The 27,166-nt window shown below is 45.2% G+C and overlaps 1 protein-coding gene across 1 annotated transcript in view; it reads right to left on the bottom strand.

The window, feature by feature from the left end:
- PTPN13 (protein tyrosine phosphatase non-receptor type 13) overlaps positions 1–27,166 on the bottom strand; it is a 174,659-nt gene that overhangs the window by 66,380 nt on the left and 81,113 nt on the right. Inside the window, exons 5-10 of the mRNA XM_079991282.1 lie at positions 25,747–25,932; positions 21,897–21,990; positions 16,846–17,406; positions 9,390–9,485; positions 8,058–8,154; positions 1,871–2,090 (exon numbers count right to left, since the gene is read on the bottom strand). Coding sequence (XP_079847408.1) covers positions 1,871–2,090; positions 8,058–8,154; positions 9,390–9,485; positions 16,846–17,406; positions 21,897–21,990; positions 25,747–25,932 — 1,254 coding nt within the window. The remainder of the gene's footprint in view (positions 1–1,870; positions 2,091–8,057; positions 8,155–9,389; positions 9,486–16,845; positions 17,407–21,896; positions 21,991–25,746; positions 25,933–27,166) is intronic.

Genomic DNA, 27,166 nt, shown 5'->3' with positions numbered 1-27,166 from the left:
AAAGGCATTAACAATGTAAAACTAAAGACAGAGATACCAGCAGCTATTGGGAAATATGTGGGGATTGCAAATTTAAGAATAACACTTTATGTATCTGACAAAGCTTTCTGTTTGTCTCCAAGTTGCCACAAATGCTTATGTAGAGAACTGACAGCCTGGTTGGGCTACCTTAACACCCCAGTGGAGTTTCAAACCATCTACCTTCGAGGAAGCATTTTCACATTGACATGTCTGCCATGTAAAACCCAGGCAGAGGGTTCCATTGGGTTGTCTGCCATGGAAAGCCTGGGCATTGCAGAGGACTCCAAGGCACGATGTAACGTATACCGCTCAGTTCACACACACCATTCTGTGCAAACTTAGCAGTACATCCTTGGAACACACCCAATGCTCCCCTTTACGGTGGAGTATCAGTAGTAAGTTGCTTTACATTGTTTTTAAAGTTGCGTTTTAATGCTCTAACCTGCACTGGGACCTCAGGGTAAAGAGCAGGCAATTAATAAGTAAATAATAGGAGCAAGCAAGTTGTATTTCAGGTAAGCTTGTCTGTCATTAAAAAGGTAAAGGTACCCCTGCCCGTACGGGCCAGTCTTGACAGACTCTGGGGTTGTGCGCCCATCTCACTTAAGAGGCCAGGGGCCAGCGCTGTCCGGAGACACTTCCGGGTCACGTGGCCAGCATGACGAAGCTGCTCTGGCCAGAGCCAGAGCCAGAGCCAGAGCCGCACACGGAAACGCCGTTTACCTTCCCGCTGGTAAGCGGTCCCTATTTATCTACTTGCACCCGGAGGTGCTTTCGAACTGCTAGGTTGGCAGGCGCTGGGACCGAGCAGCGGGAGCGCACCCCGCCGCAGGGATTCGAACCGCCGACCTTTCGATCGGCAAGCCCTAGGCGCTGAGGCTTTAACCCACAGCGCCACTTGCGTCATTACTGATCTCCTAATTGTGGAATTACTAGTAAGTTGGGGGGGGGGGGAATCAAGGCTTGAAAACCATATGCAGTCATGCATCTAATATACCAGGAAGTCATTTAGACTGTGCTCTCAGGATCCTTTGCATTGTCTCACGAGTTGCCTTGGAAGGCACTTGAATCAACAGCCGCAACAGGCAGTAGGCAGCCTGGAGACATTCTAGGAAAACACTGACTAAATAGCTCTCCCCATTTCTCAACATGCCGGTGTCAAAAAACCAGACACGGTAGTCCCAACCCATTTGCTTAATCACCTCCATTGCTGTTGGGACACGCAGGCCTCCCAGTAAAAATCTAAGGAATGCCTGTATGAATGAGATTTTTTTTTTTACAGACAAACTTTAAGAGAACATAAGGTCACCAACCACCAACACATTTTTTTAAAGAAGCGTATGTTCTCTTAAATGTGAAGCACATATACAAACACATTTAATTCAAAGAATGGAGAGAGTATAAGCATGAGCACTGGAGACACGATTACTGAAAACGGCCACTGAAGACTGAGCTGCTGTCCATGCAAGCAAACAATCATTTTGTAACTCAACCTGAAGTCAAAAAAAGTGGTGAAATGGAAGTCTCTCTGTGTGCATTTTTAGTGACTTTGGACAAAGCAGGAGGAGAAATCCTGGTACTCTGTAGCTAGAGATTTGCACTTCTTCTTCTTCTTCTTCTTCTTCTTATTATTATTATTATTATTAATGTTTATATACTGTCCTTCATCATAAGATCTCAGGGCAGTGCACAGTATTAAATACAAGATAGAAACAAAATTAAAACAAAAATTAAAATTAATTAAAACAAAATCAAAATTTAAATTTAAATTAATTAAAACAAAAATTAAAACAAAACAGTGACTTATGCGTCTGATGTTCCCTCAGCAGTACAGTTGCCTAAACATTACCCTTAGTTTCCTTTGGGTCATGGCTGTTTCCAATGCAATTTCTCTCAGGGGGTCCCTTGTCATGTCAAGCACCGGCGACCTCACCACTTCTCCAGGGTAGAGACTTAGTCGAGACTGACGGAGGGCCATTTTTGCCTGCAGCTGCATCATCTCCTCCTCTTGGCGCTTTAGCATTACTTCTTGGCTCACCAGGTTGCCTTCAAGTGGCGCTTCGTACTGTCTATTGATGAGGAAGAAGAAGTGGGGGAAGGAAAGTTGATTGGCCACGAAGAAACACACTCATTAGGCATGTTGGGAACATAAGAACAGCTTGATCAGGCCAAAGGCTCATTTGGCCCAGCATCCTGGCCTCCCAGTGGCCAACCAAGAAGCCCATGGGAAGCCTGTACATAGGACCTGAAAGCAACAGCACTCTCCCTACTTGTGATTCCTAACAACAGGCATTCAGAGGCATATCGGCTCCATTACTGGAGGCAGGACACAGCCATGAGGGCTGGTAGCCACTGATAAGTTTTATCCTCCATGAATTTGTCTAATGCTCTTTGAAAGCCATCCAAGTTGGTGGCCACCATGATTTTTTGCAGGAGCAAATCCCATAGTTTAATGATGCGCTGTTTGAAGAAATGCTTCACTTTGTTTGCCCTGAATCTTCTAAAATTCAGCACCAAAGATGCGTTTTTAAAAATGCACATTTTAGGATAAAATGTTTAGAAATGTACAGTGGTATCTCGGATTAAGAACTTAATTCGTTCCGGAGGTCCGGTCTTAACCTGAAACTATCCTTAACCTGAAGCACCACTTTAGCTAATGGGGCCTCCCGCTGCTGCTGCGCCACCGGAGCCTGATTTCTGTTCTCATCCTGAAGCAAAGTTCTTAACCTGAGGTACTATTTCTGGGTTAGCGGATTCTGTAACCTGAAGCGTATGTAACCTGAAGCATATGTAAACCGAGGTACCACTGTATATGTTTTTAAACACAGAGATAAAATGAATGCTGTACTTAATTGTGAATCCACAATAGGTATTTATCTTATGTACATATTTATCATAAATACATAGAGAAGTACATATTTAAACAAGAACTTTCGTATAGATTTTCATACAGGAAAACACACATATGCACGCACAAACACAGAGAGATGAATTTGTAAACAGACGCATGCAAAATTCAAATGGACTAGAAATGGACTGATCCGTCCACCCTTAGTAACTACGACATACGTGACCAACTGTGGCTCCTGACACATTTGTCAATAACTTGTTTGTTTGTTCCAAGGAGCTCAAGGTGGTGTACATGGTTCTTTTCCTCCCCATTTTATCCTCACAACAACCCTGTGAGGTAGGCTAGTCCGAGAGATGGTGGCTGGCCCAAGTCACCCAGTGAGTTTCGCAGCTGAGCAGGGATTAAAATCTTAGTCTCTCATAGGTTCTTGCCCAACATGCTAACCACTATGTCAGTGCATAAAATCATCAAAGAGGACTACACCCAGTCAGCATATAAATTATTACACCAAGATACCTTCTGTGTAGGAATCTCATAACACATGAAGCAGTCTCTCAGTATAAAGAACAAAACACCCACTGTAAAGAACCCCCCGCTTTCAACTTTCTTCCATAACAATACCATCTATGGCCTCAAGGTCAGACCTAAATTTATAATGCTACCTCTGAACTTTTTGGCTTAGCTTCCGAAGTCAGACCATAGGAATTACTTATTAACTTAGTGCTGGTAGGATTACCAGTCAACTGGAAAATGGGATTGTGGTGAAGGTAAGAGCTGCAGCAACGCCTCTCGCCTGATGAACTTGCAGAGGCACTGCTGCACATTAGGATGAAGGGAGGGAAGCCAGGGTCAAGGAAGAAGTGAAGCGCACAGTTAAGGAGAAAATTAAAATTCAACCAATCATAATAAAACTGAAGTGACCATATCCCACAAGGGGGCTGAGGAAGAATGCTTCTGCCCCCCCCCTTTAAGAGCACTGAAGAAGACAGAAGTTTCATAGGTCCAGCATCTCCCACCACAGCACTGTTATCATAGGGAACCACCAAAGCTGAAAACAGCCCTGCTGCTTGTGGAACAGGCATATTCTGAGCAGAAGCTCTCAAACCACACAGTTACTATGTGCTGAATCCATTATTTCTTTCCCTCACTGGTTGGCCCCATAACAGACCAACGCTAAGAAGAGAGACACAACCCAAAACATTTTTTAGACTGACAGCAGTAAAAACACTGGCTTAAGTATCAAATGTTTCTGTTCATTTTCTCTGCCTTATAACTAGACTTCTTCCAGTTCGAAGAACTCCCTCAAAAATATACTAAGATAAGGGGGTGCAGCTAATCCAGGCACAGTGATAATATCTTCAAAGGGTTGTAACTGGAAGAGGGTGGGGGGAATCATTGCAGATGCTCAAAGGCATTAAAAAAAGGCAGAAGAAGCCATCGGTTGTAGTCATCCTGATCTTGAACGGCAAAGAAATGATTAAGAACTGGAGGAAAGGTTGCAGTCAACAGGACTCTTTCCTGTGGGTGGATAAAGAAGGGTGGGGCTGTTTTACAACAAAATAGGGTGTAGCAGCTTGGTTTAAAAAGAAAAAGCATTACAGCTTCACTTAAATGCGGTTTTTGTTGGTATTGAAATTTCAACAGGTAGATTATTATAAATATGTTAAAATGGTTTCTCCTCTGAAAACTGATCACAATGCTGGAGGAATCAGAAAACATGTTTTGACACTCTCTACCATCCTTAAGGGAATGCCCATGTCCATGCCCGCTGCACTGAAATTGACAACAATGTGGTCCTCCTTGCCCCCAACGATCATTTATGTCCCAGCTGCAGTTCTTATAGTTTCACATAGCTTCATCAGTCACCACCTGCCTCTGTAAGGTAAAGGTAAAGGGACCCGACCATTAGGTCCAGTCGTGGCCGACTCTGGGGTTGTGGCGCTCATCTCGCTTTATTGGCCGAGGGAGCTGGCGTTTGTCCACAGACAGCTTCCGGGTCTTGTGGCCAGCATGACTAAGGCGCTTCTGATGAACCAGAGCAGCACATGGAAACACCGTTTACCTTCCCACCGGATATACTTCCCTTCAAAGATAAAAGGTAAAGGGACCCCTGACCATTAGGTCCAGTTGTGACAGACTCTGGGGTTGCGACGCTTATCTCACTTTATTGGCCGAGGGAGCCGGCGTACAGCTTCCGGGTCTTGTGGCCAACATGACGTAAGCCGCTTCTGGCGAATCAGAGCAGTGCACGGAAACGCCGTTTACCTTCCTGCTGGAGCGGTACCTTTTTATCTACTTGCACTTTGATGTGCTCTCGAACTGCTAGGTTGGCAGGAGCAGGGACCGAGCAACGGGAGCTCACCCCATTACGGGGATTCGAACCACCGACCTTCCGATTGGCAAGTCCTAGGCTCTGTGGTTTAACCCACAGCGCCACCCATGTCCCTACCTGCCTCTGTACCTCCTTCCAAATCAATTTATTAGAGGGACAGGAAACCACTGCACTCTTCAAAAGGATTCATAGCTGTGCTTCTTCTTGAGCACAGTCACTCACCAGAGACAGAACAGAAGCTCACTTGTTGAATCCCAAGGAAACATGTCCCTTGGCATATTGGCCCCAAACAGTGCAAGGCATGATACTCAACAGCAAGTACCTCTTAAATGAGCACATTAATAAACTGAGCTCCAATAAGTGAAGAGGGGCATGGATTGAACCAGCTACAGTCATACCTCATGTTACGTTTGCTTCAGGTTGAGTGTTTTCAGGTTGCATCCCACGGCGACTCGGAAGTACCAGAATGGGTTACTTCTGGGTTTCGCCGCTCGCAAATACGCACACACGCAAAATGACGTCATGCGCATGCGCAGAAGCAGCGGGTCACGTTCTTTTCAGGTTGCGAACGGGCCTCCGGAAGAGATCCCGTTCGCAACCAGAGGTACCATTGTATTTGTGAAATGTTTCGATTCATTCATATATATATATATATATATATGGCATGCACACATGCCAAGATTTTACCGCCACTAGAGTTTGGCTCCCTCCAGTTTCCAATTCAAGACTCAAGTGCAAGACTGGTTCCTGACATCTACATGGATTGGACTGACAGGGATTTCAAGTGAGACCGATTTCACTATGAAGCAGTGGAAAGGATCACTGCATGCAGAAGGCCCCATCATCTCCAACCTGTCAAAACCCCAGCCTGTATTGCCAATTGAAAGTATTGCTCCTGCCAGTATTTGAGGGGCACCAGGTTGGATATCCCTGCTGTGAACAATACTAAGCTAGATGGACCAATGGTCTGACTTGGTATATGGCAGCCTTGTGTATTCAGGTGATGACCTTCGGTCATTTGCTTCAGTGTCTCCAAACCTACACATCCTCTGACATTTCTGGCAGGTGACCGAAGGCGACACCTACATGCTCACAAATTTTCAGACACATATTTCTTTCCTGTAAGTGGGACTATAAGTTTCTTAAACCCCCCCCCATTTTTTTTTATTTAAACAGTTGCAGAAAAGTTCATGTACGCCCACACGTTTTCTTGGAGAATTAGTCAGAAATAATTCTGCCTCAAAATTTACCTCAAACAGATGAAACCTTGAACTGTTCCAAGTTTGGGCAAAGGTGGGATATCAGACTGTAAACCATTTTGCAAGGGAAGAAAGTCACTAATCTCAAATTCACTAAGACAAACTGGATGGTGCTCAATTAAATTTTAATCAGAGTAAACACGCTGTAATTCATGGACCTAATGTCGCCGTGTTTATTAATTTAATGGATCTATGCTGAATGAAACTTAGTTGACTGCCACCCAGTAGTCCAGATGTAATGAGGTCACTCAATAAACCATGGTTTGAGTTTGAAAGGCCGATGAGCTTCTGAACTACACTCTGCAGCTACCTCCTCCTCACATGGTTGACTTTGGTAGAGACTCCATGATCTCTTAAATCACAGTAACCCATGATAAACAAACTAGAAAAGTGAGGTTCAAGGCCCTGTCATGAAGGATGGGAGAGAATTTAGTTTGGCCTGCACTTTTAAGTGAGCCAACCCTAATCTGCACCTCTTGGGATTACTGCTTGGATTCCGCACTTCTCTGAATTTTGCAATAAGAGTTTTCACGTCAAAAAAGTACCAAAATGTAAGTTTTAGAAAAACATACAGTGACAAAAAGTACTCCTTTTCATACCATTGTATTTTTATTTTTTTAAAAAAACCCACGTATTAATGCAGAAATGGGATGGAACAGACTTACAAATGAAGCTATGTGAAATTCACCTGAATTGGAAATCCATCCACTCTCCCTACAAAACCAGAATGACACCAGGAGACTAAGAAACCAGGAATTTCCCTCTACAACCGGGTGCATGAGAGGAGGGTGTGGGCAGAAAGGTGACTGCTTACTCATGGCCAAACTATCTGTGCTTACTTCTGAACTAGGCCTGGAGATTCTGTATGGTTTTTGTTGAAACTACGATTCCTCCATTCTTCTCACAGTGAAGCACTTCTTCAGACAACGCATATTTAAACTATGGCATTCGCTCCCACATGATCCTGTGACATGTGGCTCGGATGGCTTCAAAAGAGGATTACGAAAATTCACGGAGAATAAGGCTATTGATGGCTACTAAGCACGATGACTATGTTCTACCTTCACCACTGAAGGAAGTAAGTAAGGTAAAGGTAAAGGGACCCCTGGCCATTCAGTCCAGTCATGGACGACTCTGGGGTTGCGGCGCTCATCTTGCTCTATAGGCCGAGGGAGTCGGCGTTTGTTGGCAGACAGCTTCCAGGTCATGTGGCCAGCATGACTAAGCCACTTCTGGTGAACCAGAGCAGCGCACGAAAACGCCGTTTACCTTCCGGCCGGAGCGGTACCTATTTATCTACTTCCACTTTGACGTGCTTTTGAACTGCTAGGTTGGCAGGAGCAGGGACCGAACAATGGGAGCTCACCCCGTTGCGGGGATTCGAACCGCCAACCTTCTGATCGGCAACTGAAGGAAGTATATGCCTCTAAATGCCAGCTGCTAAGAGTCAGCAGTAGGGAAGGTGATATTGTGCTTACCTCCTGCTCCTGGACTTACCACAAGCATCTGCTCGGCCACCGTGAGAACAAAATGGCTGACTACATGGGCCATTGCCTGATCCAGCAGACTCTTAGACTCTCATGCTTTTTTTTACCTCAGCCTTTGTCCATGTATTCGACCTGTTGAAGAAAGATCATCTGCTCCTGGGGAAGGGCCACTGGAGTCATCTCTCAATGCTTCAAACCTTCTCACTGGCATATGAAAAAGAAACAAGACAAAAAAAAATGTCTCAAAGCTTGTTCAGGAAATCTTACTGCAGCATCAAAAATTTCACTGGATGAAGGTGTCCAATTTTCAAAGCAGTAGTACATCCATGTTACATCTACAGAGGCATGGTAACATTGGAAACTGGCATCGGTCATATTTTTAAGAGATTGTCCATTACTCTGTGGTTACCATGTGGTTACCTTTGGGCTTTGGGAACTACAGGACCTTAGCAGGTAGTTCCATGCCACCAAGCTACAATTAACAGAAAACCTTGACAGCTGAACTGGAATAAAGCCAGTTTGCATTGTAGATTAAAGTACTCTGTTGCAACAAATATCCCTCCATATTTTTTTTGCGGTTCAGGAAGTGATTCACTAAAAAGGGTGGCATGACGATCAACTGATGGGAAGATGTATAACCTCTGCGCAAAAAAATCAGGAGGAAAGCACATTGCCATTTAACTTCTTCACATCGAATCAGAAATTCTCAACAAAGAGCAGACATTGTAAAACCTCAACTGTGGGCAAGCAAATCAGAATGAATGCTTAATAAACAAGTTGTCTGAGGGAGGCCCTTCTTGTCTCTTCTCTCTCTTTTTCTGTTGTTTATTTCCACATATAGCCTACCTAGTACTTTTCCCATAACCAATGATGTGGAAGGAGTAGACAATAGTATTAAATCAATGGTTTGCAATGAGGTGGGAGGAGCTTCAACACTAAATATGATGTTGACACCTTTGGTGATAAAAGCAGTGATGCTTTTGCTTAAGTCACAGCCCATTAGTTGAAGACCTGTGGTGTAGAAAAAACACAACCACACGCCATTTTTTGGCATTCATATAGCTCTTAAGGTAAAGGTAAAGGGACCCCTCACCATTAGGTCCAGTCGTGGCCGACACTGGGGTTGCGGTGCTCATCTCGCTTTACTGGCCGAGGGAGCCGGCGTACAGCTTCCGGGTCACGTGGCCAGCATGACTAAGCCGCTTCTGGCGAACCAGAGCAGCACATGGAAATGCCGTTTACCTTCCCGCTGGAGCGGTACCTATTTATCTACTTGCACGTTGACGTGCTTTCGAACTGTTAGGTTGGCAGGAGCAGGGACCGAGCAATGGGAGCTCACCCCGTTGTAGGGATTTGAACCGCTGACCTACTGATCAGCAAGCCCTAGGCTCTGTGGTTTAACCCACAGCGCCACCTGCGTCCCTTCATATAGCTCTTACCTTGCCTGAAATCTGCCTCTGAAGAAATGAACGACGGGGTCTCACTTTCTGTGCTGTATATGTCACTGTGGTACGATTTGTATCTCTGGACATGCTCTGAAAGATTTTTTGAAGAAACACAGAAGGGTATTAACAGTCAGCAGGGATATGGCACCCATTATACATCACATGACCATTGCACATGCTTTATAAGATGTGGGGGGAAGTGCTGGCCATCGATGTGCTGTTCTGGAACTTGTTGCCACAGAAAATTGTCGAGGCACAAATGTTTCTGCAAAACATTATCTTAATTCTGCAGTCCTCTCGGCCCATTTACCAATACAGAGTAAACAGGATTGTTTACTCTGTTCTGGTTCTGATAGTCTCTCTCCACCACCCTCACTTTCTCAAAGGGCTAGTGCAGATCTAACGCAATGAAAAAGAAGCTGTCACTGGTTGATGCTCAAATCTTCTGTTTAAATCTCCCCTGTTCAAGATATGGGATTTCTTCTGGCCATGGTTAAGGCTCCCCCAGTTCAGAAACTAAGTTTAAAAACATGGTACGTGTACTAGAATTTGGGAATTCCCTTTAAAGTAGTTAGCAGCAATCAGACATGTTGCAGAATAGGGGTCGGCAAGGTTTACGTCGCCTGGGCCAGTTCACTCCAGCAATTTCCGGCGTCTGTGCAGGCATGATTTCCGGAATCTGCGCGATGCGATTTTTGGCATCTGAGCATGCGCAGACGTGAATTCCAGCACTGCGGAAGCAGGTCCCTGAGCCGTGCTGCACCGGTTTAGTGCAGTACGCAGGGATTCACCAAGCGGGCGGCTCGTGGGCCGGTTAAATGGCCCCCATGGGCCGCTTGTGGCCCATGGGCGTTAGGTTGCCTACCCCTGTTGTAGAACCATAATGAAACTTGAGAGGGGTGGAGCCTGGGAGGGGGGAGGAAGAATGAACTCCTTTAACCTGCTCCCAAATTGCTCTGCTATGGTTAGCATCAGCGCAGGCCCCAAATGTCATTAATTATAATTGATGTATTGACTGAAGAAGATGAGACATGAACTCAGAGGAAACCATTTGCTATATCCATCAAGCAGTCAACGACGATTATTAACAGAATACAGATAAGGTGTTGTTTCAGTAAATATCGAAAACTTACTCTCAGTGACCTTCTGTAAAAAGGTCTAGTAAAACAAATCAAATTAAGATAGGTCTATTGTTCTAATGGCCTTCTCGTGAGCACCTTTGGGCGCCCATTATAGGAAACAGCATGTGGACCTGATCCAGTAGGACTCTTTTATGATCAAGTAAACCTTGACAATGGCGTATAGGTTTACACTTTTTTCTGTTGTAGAAATAAGCTTGTAGTATGGCAACAAAGAATGAACAACACCAATCATTATATCAAACACAACAGAGTGTACACTGATATCTCCCTTCTGTTGCTACGTTTATCCTTTATTATTGCATCTAGGGTGGAGCTTAGTAACATGTAGGACATCTCAACCTTTCCTCAGCTGCTATGGATCTACCTTGAATTAGAATTTCTTAGGATCAAGTTAAAACTAGCAAATGCTCACTGAATCTGTGAATTACAGAGTGTTGTTAGCCAGCCAGGACTGACATGGACTAAGTAATGCGGCTGGAAAATCAATGTGTGTGCCAATCTATATTGAATTTGCACTTGCTCTGCCTGGTTGTCATTATCAGGAAAGCACGTGCTCCCAGAAAGTAACAACCTCGGCTCAAAACTAACAGAACACATCACTTATTGAAGGCAATGGATGTAAGCTCCAAAGTCGTAATATGGACAAGAGCTCAGTGCCACCAAACACCAAGAGCAAAAATAACAAGGGCTATGTTTAATAAGTGGGACGCAGGTGGCGCTGTGGGTTAAAGCCTCAGTGCCTAGGACTTGCCAATCGAAAGGTCGGCGGTTCGAATCCCTGCGGCGGGGTGCGCTCCCGCTGCTCGGTCCCAGCGCCTGCCAACCTAGCAGTTCGAAAGCACCTCCGGGTGCAAGTAGATAAATAGGGACCGCTTACCAGCGGGAAGGTAAACGGCGTTTCCGTGTGCGGCTCTGGCTCGCCAGAGCAGCGATGTCACACTGGCCACGTGACCCGGAAGTGTCTCAGGACAGCGCTGGCCCCTGGCCTCTTAAGTGAGATGGGCGCACAACCCCAGAGTCTGTCAAGACTGGCCCGTACGGGCAGGGGTACCTTTACCTTTATGTTTAATAAGGTTCAAATGATCTGTGCAGAAGTTCTCAAAAACATGGTGTTATACAAATCACCAGTACTGCAAGTGTGTGTGTGTGTGTATGTGTATAAGGAAAGAAGATAATTAAAACAAGCAATACCAAAGGGGCGGGAGGGAATTGTTCTTTAAAAATGGGAATAAGCCAAGTCTGTTAAATAACGAAAGCAATCTGTGCCTCAGTTCTCTAAAACCTGTTTTTAGTTTTTGAGATGCCACAAGTTCTGCTTTGTTGCATTTATGCTGGTTTCCTCCACCCTCCCCCATGTTTTATGGTTTCATGGTTTATTTTGGATTTTGTTTGCTTCTTTGCTTCTTTATTTTTAACTGCTAGAATAATTTTATGTTATGGGGTTGGAATACAAACGCCATAAATACAGAAACAAAACAAGGCACCGTATTTTTCGCCCTATAGGACGCACTTTTCCCCCTCCAAAAATGAAGGGGAAATGTGTGTGCATCCTATGGGGCGAATGCAGGCTTTCGCTGAAGCCTGGAGAGCGAGAGGCATCGGTGCGCACTGACCCCTCTCGCTCTCCAGGCTTCAGGAGAGCCGCAGCGCCAGCCCCACAAGGTCGGGGGACAGCGGGGAGGCGGAACGCCGCCATCCCGCTGTCTCCCGATGTGGTTTGGAGGCTGACGGCGGGGAGACGCGTGCTTCTCCCCACTGCCTGCCCCGCAAGCTCCAGGGACAGCTGGAAGGCGCACCGCGTATTCCCGCTGTCCCCGGACCTGGTCTGCAGGCGGGCGGCGGGGAGAAGAGCGCTTCTCCCCGCTGCCTGCCCCGCAAGCTCCGGGGACAGCTGGGAGGCGCAGCTTGTCTTCCCGTTGTCCCCGGACCTGGTCTCCAGGCGGGTGGCAGGGAGAAGAGCGCTTCTCCCTGCTGCCTGCCCCGCAAGCGCCTGGGGGGGAAATAATTTTTTTTCTCTTTATTTCCCCCCCAAAAAACTTGGTGCGTCCTATGGGCCGGTGCATCCTATGGGGCGAAAAATACGGTAAATGTTTTTGTGAAACAGTTGTTCGTATCTGTATATTTATTATTAATACTTTTGTTAATAAATGTTTGAGGTTTCCCACCCCACCCCACCTTTTTAAATAATCTGTGGTAGGCATTTTGGATCTAAATTAAGATTGGGAACAAGTAGATGACTGGGCCTGATGAGAAGTGGAGTACAACAACATCTGGAGAGAGACATATTGGCTACCCTACTGTTCTAGATTTTTTTTTTTTTTTAAAGGAGATGATTAAAAAGATCAGTTATCTTCCCTTCTCCCCCCACCTCCCGCCAATGTTGGTCAAAATATATAATGACATTAGCTAAAGCTTTTAAAAAACAACAATATAACATTGAGGTTCCTGGCTAGTATCATTTAGAAATCCTAATATTTGGAGCTAGGAGTGGCTTCTCCTGAAAGCCAATCCCCTCATGTTCTATCAAACCCATTCTGTCCCTGAAACAACAGTAGTCTGTCGCCAACTTCCACAGTCAGCAAAATACGATTAACCCAGTTCAAAAGACCACACTAACCAGAAAAAAATATGCTTGGACCACTGCTGGATTTATGACTGTATTTAAAGGACAGGGATTGTGTGTCTCTTAACCAGTAACTGTTGCATACTGTGCCATACTTGCTCATGCATGAAAAACCCATGTTAAACTCATGGAGCCAAGCATTCCCCCTTCAAAACGACACAGAACAGAAACTTATTGGGATAAATGGTAATCACTCTATTTTACGCAGGAAATAACACAGCTACAGCTCAAGCAGTAATAGTTGAAACATGTGCCCCTGTTCTATAGATACCCTCACTGCAACACCACAAGCCTAACTACATGTGCAACTTTTACTTGAAGAAAATGCAATTTTAGGTGGTGAGCGAGCATCACAAAACATTACATGAAAGACTGAGGAGAAAATACGCTAGAATGGCATCCGATTTCAAACATGCTATACTGACAAATTCCAGATGCTAAGAATCATTGGTCTACCCCATTCCCCAACTGGTGTTTTCCCGTGGGTGTATTCTGCTATGCGTTCTTGACACAGTAATAGTGCATTTGTGGTGGACCTATTCTGCTTTATTAGTTGTTCTGTGATGCTTCCCCAATGCTGGTGCTGTCTGGAAGGGCTATAGAGCATGAGTAGGCAAATCAATGCCTGTGGGCCGGATCTGGCCCAATCGCCTTCTAAATCCAGCCTGCGGACGGTCCAGGAATCAGCATGTTTTTACATGAGTAGAATGTGTCCTTTTATTTAAAATGCATCTCTGGGTTATTTGTGCGCCCTGCCTGGTGTTTTTACATGAGTATAATGTGTGCTTTTATTTAAAATGCATCTCAGGGTTATTTGTGGGGCATAAGAATTTGTTCATTTTTCCCCCCTTCAAAATATAGTCCAGACAAGGTCTGAGGGACAGTGGACTGGCCCACAGCTGAAAAAGATTGCTGACCCTTGTAGAGCAACAAAAGTGGAACACACACACACACACATATATAGGGCGGGACCATTTTAGGCACGTCCAATTGACGCATGATCGCTGACATGCAGGTCCTTTTGGACCCGGAAGAAGGCAGAACAAGGGAGGAAGGGGTGGGGTGGGGTGAGGTGGGTTAGAATGGGGCACACACATACCCTCTTCACCCCCAAACAAAATGGCTGCCGCCTCTACACACACATCTTAAACATGAGAAGTTATGGAATTTCAGCAGAAAGTTATGGGATATGCACTGATTGAAAATGAAGCAGCGTGACCACCCTAAAACATTTGCAGCCCAAACATGATGAAAGCAGAATCTCATTTGATAGCATCATGAGTACAATAAAAAGGATGTCTAGAAGGGCCGTTAGTTTGCCAAGAAGGCATAAACCGCTCTCGTGGCGCAGAGGAAGCAAGTAAAGCCTGCTCTTTTAATATAAAGCTCTTATTGCACAGACTATGGGACAGAATGACCCTGAACAAGGGCAATTGGCGCATTATGCTGAGCAACCATCACCAGGCTTCGAGAGAGTAGCAAAACAAATCTATTTACTTTACAATAAGGCTGGTGAAATCCAGCCTATGGGGGTGGGGTTGTTTATACATAACTGATGTTATCTGATTATCATATTGTCAGGCTTAGAAAATATATCATAAACACAAAGTGGCAGTGATTGGGGCAGGGGGAGGGAGGGCACAGAGGAAATTTTGCCAGCGCTTTATTTTTCTGTGGAAAATTTTCCATTTTGTAAGTTCATTAGCTAAAAATGAATGTGCGCCAGCCGCAAACAAATATTAAGCAGGGCTGGCAAGCTTCAAAGCTTTTAGCTTTGTTTACCAAACAAGAGTACAAGAAACATGCTCAAACGGATCGCTCTCTAGGAGAACAGGAAATTTTCTAATCAAAACCGAAAGTTTTGCAAGATAAATTATCCTATGCAACTTCGCCCAGTTTCTATAGGCAAATTTTGCAATTCTAAATTTCCTGGAAAGGAAACAAGCTAAATTCGCACAAACTGTTGAGGGTGTTGATAAGAAGGAAGAAGCTTCTCAAATCATAAGCTTGCCTCCATAGAATGTACTAAGATTCTAACATTATCGGCGGGCTGTGTGTGTGACAGCTGATCGTTAATTTTAATATTTCAGAACGGAAGCAGTATCCTGTGGGGTAGTTATTATATGACCAATTGCCATCTCGGCTCCTCCCCTTCCAAAACATTAATAAAGAGGTCATTCTACCTGTTTGTTATGAAACACCCATTGTGTAAAAGAACAAAAGTGTTGCACTTGAACATGCATACTCTTTCTTCCTTTTGTATCCTAAGTCTCTTAGATTATAAACTCTTATTTTTTCTCAGGTGTGAGAAACCTCCAGTTCACAGGTTGAATTCAGCCTTCAGGTCTCCCTACCCTATCTGGCCATCTGGTTTTGCTTCAGGCTCCTCCTTGGCCATCTCCCCCTGACTGGATGTTCCCTTGCCTTGATGAAGGGTGGATAATTCTGCAGGATAATTCTGGGAGCGTTTCGGGGAAACAGATGTGACCATGTGCTTTCGGTATTTCAAACACTCTGGTTAGTAGGAATGATAATACTCTTCCCCTCTCGATTTTCCCTTTGCAAGTATGGTACTACAGGCAACACGCTTTTCGTGTGACTGATATGTGCACAATCACACACGCGTGCACGAAGCCAAACTGGAAGTGACCTGGAAACGTCATAAGAGACGTCACTCAAAGGGTAGGGTGGAACGGGGTATTTCGGCTGCACACAATGGCACGGAACACAACCCCTGTGCAAATCGGGAGTTGCCTGTGTGCACAACAATCACACATTTCATTGAAGCTGAAATACAGGAAAAGGTTGCATTTTTCGCTCCACAAACAGTACGGGCACAAGAATAATGGGAGAAGGGAAAGAGGTCATCTTGGACTGGCAGGAATAAGCCTAAGATGGACTCATACTTATGTGTTAACACACCACTTCTTTCAAATAACTGAACACAGATTATTTCAGCAAGTCTTAAAACGACCAGTGGTCTATCTCCATAGTGCAGGTGGGAGATTGGTAACTGTGGCTTCCCTAAGGTCCCCATAAGAGCTAAAGACTTGGTTGAGATTTGAATCAGGGACTTATGGCATTTCCGCACACAAAACTTAAGCTGCCAAAATTGCCTCATAATCTGAAGCCTAAAATGTGCAGTGTTCTTCAACCTTGGGTCCCCAGGGATTGTTAGATGACAACATTCCCAGCCAATGGTTCCAGATGATTAGAGTAGTCCAACATCATCTGGGGTTCCAAGTTTGAAGAAGACGGCTCGAGTACACACAGAAATGGAAAATGTCTCTCTTCCTCTGGTCTGCACTAACAAGGAAGCAAATGTGAACACAAACTACAGAGGGAAAGACTCCATGTTTAAGGTGACAACTACATCAACACATTTAAAACACTTGTATACCAACTTTGAAGACTTATAGCTTCCCCCAAAGAATCCTAACAACCCTCAGAACCTTTAACAGACTACAGTTCCCAGGAACAGTTTATCAAATCAATCATTCTTCCCAAGGAACCTCTGAGAATTATAGCTCTGGGGTGGGAATAAGGATCTCCTAACACTCAGCACCCCCAACAAACTACATCCCCAAAGGTTCTTTGGGGGAAGCCATGATTGCTTAAAGCGGCTTGAGACTGCTTCAAATGTGTGGGTGGAGCTTCAAATGTGTATGGCACAAAATTCACTGACCTTCAACATTCATGGCTCCTCTCAGCAACTGCAACTTCTTCTGCCTCTCTTTGATCCTGTCAAAGGCACTTGATAAGGCTGCTGATGTCGACGTCTCTGGCACATAGCGCCCCTGATCTAGTTTTTGAGGGCCAAATATATCGAGGGCTATGCTCCCGTCGGAGTATCTGCCCTCCTTGTTTCTCGTAGCTGCCGAAGTCCGTACTGGGATTGTCCCTGCATGATGATAGTGTTTGCGGGAATCCCCAACTTGGTCTTTCTGGGCAACTTTCTCAGCTGAGCAGAGCAGATCTGAGGAGGAAGCCCAGACTTTCCGCTTGGGGCCAGCATCTGCTTTCCTTTCCAAGTCACTAGCCCTACACCGGTAAGGGCAGCCAGCATCCATGTCATCTTCACGGCCAGAATTGTAATCGGAGGAAGCGCCCTGGCAAAAGTCTTCCTCGCCTTGCAGACCTCTGAGAGACAAGAACCCCATGGACTTACTAAGCCTTTTGCTAAGCATGGTCTGTTCAAAGAACGGAGCTGGGAGGACTTCTGGGCCATCAGCCACTAAGCTTCTTCCTGGAACAAGAAGAATCCATCTTGGATATGTACAGCTTTTTCCGCTTTTCAACAAACAACGATGCTTTAATTGGTTTTTGAAAGGTTGGACAGAGTAACAACGAAAGGTTTTCTTTACAAGGCAAGTGTGACAGCTTCATATATGTATGAATTCAACGGAAAGAAATGGCAATATTATATTTTGCATTTATTTACTGCAGAAGTAGACTTAAAACATAGCTTCATGGACATACAGTGGTAGACTTGGGTTACAGACGCTTCAGCTTACAGACTCTGCTAACCCAGAAATAGTACCTCAGGTTAAGAACTTTGCTTCAGGATGAGAACAGAAATCGTGCAGAGGCAACGTGGCGGCAGTGGGAGGCCCCATTAGCTAAAGTGGTGCTTCAGGTTAAGAATAGTTTCAGGTTAAGAACAGACCTCCAGAACGAATTAAGTTCTTAACCCGAGGTACCACTGTATCTGCCATTTTTCTCAAGACGATGGAGTGGTAGTGAACAGGGAGCAAAAGTTAGCCTCTGCCTTGATAGCTACAGTTCTCTATAAGAGTGAATGGCAAAGACTTCCACTTAACGGCACTGTCAAGGGCTGCAATCCCAAATCCATTTACCTGGGAGTAAACTCCACTTAATTCAATAGGACTTATACATCAGAGTAGACGTGGTTAGAACTGTGCTGTAAATCTGTCCTCTGCCATTAAAACTGGGACTTAGCAACCCAGCTACCCACCTCCAGGAATCCTACAGGTATTAGCATGAAATGTATGTCTGCTTAAAAAACAACAACACAACTATGGTGCAATGTACCCCACAGGGGTTCATGCAGTATGATGGACACTTTGGTTGCATATATAAGGTAAGATTAGTTGCCATATTCTGAATAGCAGAAACAGGTGTCTTCTCTCAGAAAGAACTAAATTGCCTCGAATATGCCACAACGAAAACTGTATTTTTATCTCTTATTCCCCCCCCCCGCCAGAGAAATCCGTATGCTTCTCCCATGAGAAATCCTAAGTTTCAGTTGCTTCTCAAAGACACATATAGACATAATAAATTCCTGACGGCAATACAGGGAAACTTTGGTTGTTTCAACTTTAGCTCATTGTCTTTTCCTGTCATGAAATAAAAAATGCAACTTCCCTATAAAATCCTGCCCATGTACCTCACAAAGTGACCACAGAGACCAGTTAGTGGTAGATTCAGTTTTTTAAAAAAATTCAGTTAAGCACTACCACAAACCACCAAACATTCTTGAACTTTATTCTGGGACAGCCTCCTGATTATTGCCAATGGCTCACAGAGATGGAAACTTCGATGGAAGTTTTGTGTTGTGAGCAGCAGGAAAATACATCTTGTTTCCACATGGAAACAAAAAGAAAAAGGTCAAAGGGTGCATTAGAAGGACGGGACTAGATTCAGTCCAAGAGATAAATATAGCCTCTATCCCCAAACTGTCAAAGATAAAATACATCAACAGCATACGCAGTTATATAATGCTCAATCAATTGCCATCGCTGATGCAATCGCACTGCCAGCAAGCCATGGCCTTAAACCTCAGACCAGTTTCAAAGTAGTCACACTGATGTTAATGGATTTACACTTGAGCAAGTCTAATCCCTCTCTCTTCTGATGCTCTTGGGACTTTTTACTTCCTTGACATGAGATTGTTTTGTCTGTCAACTCCTGGTTTCTTATCAAAAGTGCTCTCTTGATCCACCTTCTCTGCCATGCCTAATCATCACCATCCAATTTCCCTTAATTTATATTTTCTGCCAAATGTCTTTAACATTTACTCTCTTTCTCTCCCTGCGGAAAACCTTACTCCTCATTCACCGCAGTTGTGGTTTTGAATCCAGCTTCCCTCATTATCCTGACTGCTCTCAATGATAAGCTGCTAACGATATTCTCTTAAGAAAAAACATCAAGGCTCTGAGTCTGCAGATTACAGCAGCTGCTTCTAATACTGTCAGCCAGTCTCTTCTTAATTCTGGTTTTGGCTTCAGTTTCTGGAGTTCTCTTCTAGATCTAGTTGTCCATAGGTCTTTCCAGCTGCTCTCTTCAGAGCACCACTCCACCTACTGCCCACAAGGAAGAGAGTGCTGTATGCTGAAACAGACAAGGTTTTCGGATGCTGCCAAAAGGGCATCACTATAGTACCAGCCTCGTTTCACTTAGGTAATCAGTTGCACATTCTAGTGTCCTTTGAAATATTCCATCCCTCTTTTGCTTTTTCTTCCAAGAGAAAAGGAGGGGAGATGGTGAGACTGGATAGGTGTTTTGGAGGGTAGAAGGCAGGACTGTCAAAACAGGCTAAGCAGGCACATAGTAGAGATACAGGAGAGGGAGGATTAAATGGGGTTGGTTGAATGTGGGGTGGAGGGTGGGAACGGGACATGCAGAAACAGTGGAAAGTGGAATTGGAACATAACCTTTCCCCACTTTCATCCCTTCCTTTCCACAATTCCTTGTGGGTCCACACTCCCCCCACCCCCGAATAAGATGCCAAGTTTTTGGGATTATACTCTGAAGGGGCTTGTTTATAGAGTCCCTCATAAGATTTTCACTAAACAGCAGAGGAATTAAATTATTAAGTTCTGTGTACATTATTAAAAGTAATTGTAACTATTGCTCTACTTTAATAGTGACACCCTGATACAAATTCTGCTATTTAGACACATGGGTCCCATTGTTAAGGAATTCACCATAAAGAATTAGATAAATATTTTAGCATCGCTTCACTCTGGAAGAAAAGTGGGGGGGTGTATATATTTTTTCATTCTGAGTATCAGTCTAAGACATTTGCAGCTAGCATATAAACCACTCACTATTCATCTCATTACACCACCAGAACAGCCAAATAGATCCTGTTTTTTATTGGCTGCTCAATCTTCACAGGGGAGAAGTGCCCTGAAATACTTGTTAAACACTGAAGATAGATGGCACATAAAGTAAGAGGAGGGAATTAACAACGTGGATTTAGTTCAGGGGGGAAGAAAAGGAAACACATAGGCACACACCCCAAATAGGGCCTTCACAAGACCTAGCTTATGCTAGGCCAGACTGGGCAAAGTGAGGATCAGATTCTGCCTTCCTAGGATACTGAATTATGAGTCTCACAAACTCGAAAGCCAAAACGTGGGTTGTGTTTAATCCTGACTAGCTTTGAGCTTTCAGGCCTTTCCAGGAGCTATTTGCTAGGGACAAATCTCACAGAATCATAGAACTGTAGCCCAACTCCCCTGAAATGTGGGAATTTTTTGCCCAGTGTAGGACTCGGACTCATGGACCTGAGATTAAGAGTCTCATGACTCAGGTTAAAGTGTGGGGCGCCCACATGATTCTACATACGTTCACCATCATGAGAAGAAGTGGGGGAGTCTATTCCAGGCTGCAGCACGGCAGGTGTATTAAGGAGGAGAGAAGTGTGTATTTATGGGAGATAACTGCATTCAGATTAATCTATTCTTTTATGTATAACATTTCTATGCCTTCCTCTTCCCAAAGAACTGTAGAGTGGCCTATGTGGTACAGACCCAGAGGTCTTATTTTTCCCCCATCTGAGGATATGGTATGGAGCAGGCATAGGCAAACTTCGGCCCTCCAGATGTTTTGGCCTACAACTCCCATGATCCCTAGCTAACAGGACCAGGGGTCAGGGATGATGGGAATTGTAGTCCAAAACATCTGGGGAGCCAAAGTTTGCCTATGCCTGGTATGGAGCATGTGAAGTACTAGGACTCTTATTGAACTGAGAATCAAACTAGATGTGGCACGTGTTTCTCTATTACAAATTAGCCACCACAACTGTGTATGTGTGAGCCTGAGTCCACACATGTGCATGGGGAGATTCCCCTCCCCCACCTTTCTTCTCACAACACAATTCAGCCGAGCCCCCTCCCGCCCCACTCTGAGCTGCTATTAGCTCCAGGGGAGTCTTAATTGGATTGTGGAGGGGAAAGCTACCTTCTCCGCTGAAGCTCCTATCCTGATTAGCTTTTTTACTCTTTAAAATCGAGACATGCTAGTTTCACTCATGACATTAGCACTGCATCTAGTTTGGCTTCAAGATGCTTCCCTGACCAAAAAAATGTGTGAACATGTCTTGCATTGAAGTAGCCATGCAATCGCTCCTCCACAGCTCCAGAACTATGGGGCAGTATCCAATTGCGCTCGTTACATCAGTGCAAGGATTTACACTTGCGCCACAGAACTTTCTCCATCCCCGCCCCCCTTGTACTTTGGATACACGTTCAGGTTTTCCCTCAAAGCTGCCACCATGCGCTCAGATTTTTGCCACATCACCGGTGTGCCACTTAAACTGCGGCATCTAGCTGTGATGTGAGCAATCTGCTTTCAGGGGCAAAAACCTGTCAAGCTGGTCACAGCACCAGGAGCAGCTCTGTTTCCTTCGTTGTACTTGTCTGCAAGGCAGATTAAAAAGCACTCTGCATTTCCCCAACATTAACACTCCCTTCATTGCTAAACACTCACCTGTGGGAAGTCCTTTCCCTCTCAGCCTCTCCCGGATGGCCTGGCTCCTGTCAGTCTGCACCTTTCTGTCCCCAGTGCAGGGAAGTTGATCCACCTGTTTAGAAAAAAAGAAGAAGCAATCAAGCAGATCTGAAAAAATACCATACACATTACTTCAAACCATTTGCAGCATTTTATGCATTATATGCTTCCATGTTCCTTTCAGACCAGAACTCAGCCAGCTCTTCTAGGGTGGTTGAATATTGTGTTGTTGTTGTTGTTGTTGTTGTTTAGTCGTGTCCGACTCTTCGTGACCCCATGGACCAGAGCACGCCAGGCACTCCTGTCTTCCGCTGCCTCCCGCAGTTTGGTCAAACTCATGCTAGTAGCTTCGAGAACACTGTCCAACCCTCTCGTCCTCTGTCGCCCCCTTCTCCTTGTGCCCTCCATCTTTCCCAACATCAGGGTCTTTTCCAGGGAGTCTTCTCTTCTCATGAGGGGGCCAAAGTATTGGAGCCTCAGCTTCAGGATCTGTTCTTCCAGTGAGCACTCAGGGCTGATTTCCTTCAGAATGGATAGGTCTGATCTTCTTGCAGTCCATGGGACTCTCAAGAGTCTCCTCCAGCACCATAATTCAAAGGCATCAATTCTTCTGCGATCAGCCTTCTTTATGTGCTGTAATGCATGTAAAACTCGTCAAAGACTCATTCTGCTTCCTATCCCTAGCGTTCTATAGCACGAGGCAGTCATTAGACATTTTATTGCTATGGTTCTCTGCTTTGGCATATATTTTACAAAGTTTCTTTCTGAGTACTGGTCATTGACCTTAATATAAAGAGATTTCTTGGTTCTAGGTTCAATTCCTGACATCTCCAGGCAGGGTTGGGAAAGGCCTCCCGCGTCTGAAACATGAGAAAGCCACTGTCAGTCCGTGTTGACAGTAAAGGTAAAGGGACCCCTGACCATTAGGTCCAGTCGTGGCCGACTCTGGGGCTGCGGCGCTCATCTCACTTTATTGGCCGAGGGAGCCTGCGTACAGCTTCTGGGTCATGTGGCCAGCACGACTAAGCCGCTTCTGGCGAACCAGTACAGCACACGGAAATGCCGTTTACCTTCCCGCTGGAGCGGTACCTATTTATCTACTTGCACTTTTGACGTGCTTTCGAACTGCTAGGTTGGCAGAAACCGGGACCGAGCAATGGGAGCTCACCCCGTCGCAGGGATTCGGACCGCCGACCTACTGATCGGCAAGTCCTAGGCTCTGTGGTTTAACCCACAGCGCCACCCGCGTCCTGTTGACAACACTGAGCTAAATGGACCAATGGCTTGACTCAGTGTCAGTTGGCTTCCCGTGTTCTAAATATCACAGGAGAAATCACCAGATTGCAATTGACCTTGCAGGCCTGAGGCTGCTGAACAAGCAGGGAAAGCTGGTAATCAGGGCAAAATACACAGCCCTTTGCACCTTGTAATTATTTGGTCAACAGAAATCGAGACGTGCTGGTCAGGAGCCAAGGAGAGGGCTAACATTGCGGAAGCCGCATCTTGCATTGACTCACAGCTTTTGTCAACATTCTGCATGACACACATCGCACATCCCTAAATGTCTCCTTGCTACATGGTTTGAGCCCTGACTGCACTTGCGAGTCTGTCACTCCCAAATTTAAACAAACAGAACAGTAAGCAGTGCAATTATTTGATCCTATCAGCAGCATGTCTCCAGCGTAATTTAAAAAGGCAAGATGCTGCAGGCCAAATTTTATCCTAGTTTATCTTTGGCGAGTTTTGCCAGCATAAATCTGAGGCATTGTTACACAGTAATAACAGGCCTACGAGATCTGATGAATGAATTGACTTACTGGACAGAATTTAGACATACAAAGGAGGATATAGGCTAATGTAGTTTGGCATCATTAATCTGTCAGGGATATCCATATGCTCCGCCTGCCAGGTTGTGCGTAGTCATGAGGTACTTATCAGGGTCAACTCGACTTTCTTCAGGGCTGGAACTAAGCTGAGTAGGTGTGCAGAAAAAGTACTGTATTTTTTGCTCTATAGGACGCACCCGACCATAGGACGCACCTTGTTTTAGAGGGGGAGAACAAGAAAAAAATAATCTCCCCCTCTCTGCTCAGTGCCCCTTCAGCGAAGCGGCAGGAGAAACGGAGCCCCTTCCATTTCTCCTCCCGCTTGGCTGAAGGGGTGCTGCGCAGCTCTCCCTCTCTGCTGAAGCCAGGAGAGTCTTGCTCTCCAGGCTTCAGCGAAAGCAACGTGAAGCCTCCGGAGCGCGGAGGGAGTGCTCCCTCTGCGCTTCGGAGGCTTCACGTTGCTATCGCTGAAGCCAAGGAGCCTGCATTCGCTCCATAGGACGCACACAGATTTCCCCTTAATTTTTGGAGGGGGGAAAGTGCGTCCTATAGAGCGAAAAATACGGTAACTTAAAGGCCATCTCAGTTTAGGGCAAAAGATTCCCCTCCTCAGACACCCTGTCGCAGCTGTGACTTCAGCTGATTCAAATGAGCAGCTGAAAAATCGGAGCGTACTCATCTGAAGCAAACCTGGGAAGTTCCAAGGAAAGCAAACATGACCATTCTGGAGAAAGTCTAGAATATCGGTTGGCTCCCAGCCAGCTGAAAGGAAAAGTCTGAGGGAAGTTCTTGAGGGGGAGTGAGTGAGAGGAGACCCCATGTGTGTGAAGGCGGGGGGCTCCCACTTCAGAGCTTCACTGTCAAACTCTTGGAGGGTGCTAACCTATGCAGAGGTGACATGAGATGAGGAGAAATTTGATGTCATTTGCATTTGAAGGCAAACCTATCTGATCAGCACTTCCTGAAATGATATGAGAACCAAAATACGGCCATCTTTTGAAATTCTCCAAACTTCCTAGCCAACTAATGTGTACAAAAATGTATGTGCTGGGGTAGAGTGTGCATAACAATGCATATATTTGTGGAAATAACATTAAAAATCCTTTATATTAGGGGAAGTTCCTTTGAAAAAATGTATATATTAGGAATACAAACTTTGTACTCAAACTTTGATGAATTTTCATGTGGACTTCTTTTTTTTTTTAATAATGCAAACTGATGTGGAAATATGGAGAACTGAACATAAGACTGAAAAGCAAAGAAAAGAAAAGAAAAGAAAAGGAGGGAAACAAAAGCTGACAGAGTCACCGATCCCTAGATGTGAGGCACGGGGCGCTCTGCACGCCCATCATTTCCCCCTCAAGTGAGGGCCTGAGAGCAGCGAAAACTGTCTCCTTCAAGTATGCCAAGGGGACAGAGAAGAAGGGTTGTATTTCTGTGTCTTTGTAACAGGAGAATTTGCACGTTACATGGGGCACTGCAGATGGCACTGAAGCTTACAGTAACATGTTCCTCAGCGAGTAATGACGGCTGTGGAGCATGGGATCTATAGTCTTACGTCGTTACACCAAGGAAGGAGGAAGAACTACAAATCCCATGATCCCATTCTAGACAATCCCAACCACATCTTAAAGGCAGGTCTTCAATACCTTTCCTGTGTCTAGCAAGTCTCCCCTATTTTGGGTTAGCTTCTCCCCCTTTGCAAAGATTTGGGGCATCGGCGATGAGCCTGGGGTGTGTGTGTGTGTGTGCTTTGAGCCTTCAGAAAGAACTCCCAGAAAAGGGGAATGGTTTTCAAAGCAACGTGTGTGTGTGTGTGTGTGCACGCGCGCTCTCTCCCATCACCAGCTCCCTTGCAAATCTCTCACGAGCCCTCTGAGACCCTGCTCTGAAATTTGTGTTGAAAACTCTGTTGGATGTTTCTTTAAGGGAGGCTGGGAAGGTGACTTCACAGTAGCTCTGCCAACTTTCAACGGTTGCTCAACATGCTCGTAAACACTTACCCCAGACAAACTCCCCAGAACCAGTTTCACCAACTGTTTCACATATGAGAAGGAAGGGGCACAGCTGCTGTTACGGATGTGAGCACTGCAAGCATCCAGAACTGTCCGCACAGAGACACGGGCATAAACAAGGTCTTCGCACATGCTAAGCAGTATGCTGTTCAAGTGATCCCCAAGTTTAATGGGCTGGTGGTGAAAAAAAAAGAGCAGAAAAACCTGGTTAGCATCTGCCTCCTCCTCGTTTTCATTCTCTCTTAATAGATCATGCCAATATCTGCCTTATAGTGACCCGACTCTCAGTCCACATTTGACCGGCAGTGGCTCTCCCAAGGATAAAAGCACAATATAAATGGTTAAAGCACGAACAAAACAAAACAACTACAATCTTAAGCCCTGTAAGAATAATTGCACAAAAATATATGGAGGCAAGTCATGGAAATATGATGCAGATAAAATTGTTTATATTGCTAGGAAAACATTTTTTGTAAACCAGTAAAAAGCAGGAACTAGTAGTTCACACCTCTACGGTTTAAATAAGTCCACAACTGTATGGTTTAAATAAGATAGGGTGATTACTCTTGATAAGCTATAAAATATGAAGTTGCCCTTCTATTTGTCCACATAGGCCGGTATTATCTGTGCTGTCTGACAACAGCTCTCCAAGGTCTCAGATGGAACTTAACAGACCAGATCCAGGCATTTTTGGAAGAAACTGATTTTCTGGATCCATTTCAATTGTGGTTTGGGCCCAGTTTTGGAACAGAAACTGCTTTGGTCGCCCTGTATGACGATCTCTGTCGAGAGAGAGATAAGGGAAACATGTCCCTGTTAATTCTTCTCAACCTCTCAGTGGCTTTTGATACCATTGACCATGGTACCCTTCTGGAACAAATGTCTGAACTACGGGTGGGTGGCACCGCTTTGCGGTGGCTCCAGTCCTACTTGGATGGTCGTTCCCAGAAGGTGTTGCTTGGGGAATGCTTTTTAGCCCCATGGAACCTTCAATGTGGGGTTCCGCAGGGCTCAATCCTATCCTCCATGTTGTTTAACATCTACATGAAACCACTGGGTGGCGTTATCTGGAGGTTTGGTGTATGTTGTCAGCAGTATGCTGATGACACTCAGCTCTATTTCTCCTTTACATCTGCAGGTGAGGCAGTGGAAGTGCTGGACCAGTGTCTTGCCTCAGTAATGGACTGGATGAGAGCCAACAAACTGAAACTCAATCCTGGTAAGACTGTGGCACTGTTAGTGGGTGGTTCCCTAGACCAGATGGGTGTGAGATTGCCTGCTCTTGATGGGGTTACACTTCCTCTGAAGGAACAGATTCGTAGCTTGGGGGTACTCCTGGATCCTTTGCTGTCGCTTGAGGCTCAGGTGGCCTCAGTGGGCCAGAGTGCCTTCCATTAGCTTCAGCTGG

The sequence above is a fragment of the Podarcis cretensis genome (assembly GCF_951804945.1).
Source record: "Podarcis cretensis genome assembly, chromosome: 9".
NCBI classification, from domain to species: domain Eukaryota; kingdom Metazoa; phylum Chordata; class Lepidosauria; order Squamata; family Lacertidae; genus Podarcis; species Podarcis cretensis.
Note: the sequence above shows the minus strand (reverse complement) of the source record. Positions and strands in the feature narration are given on the sequence as shown.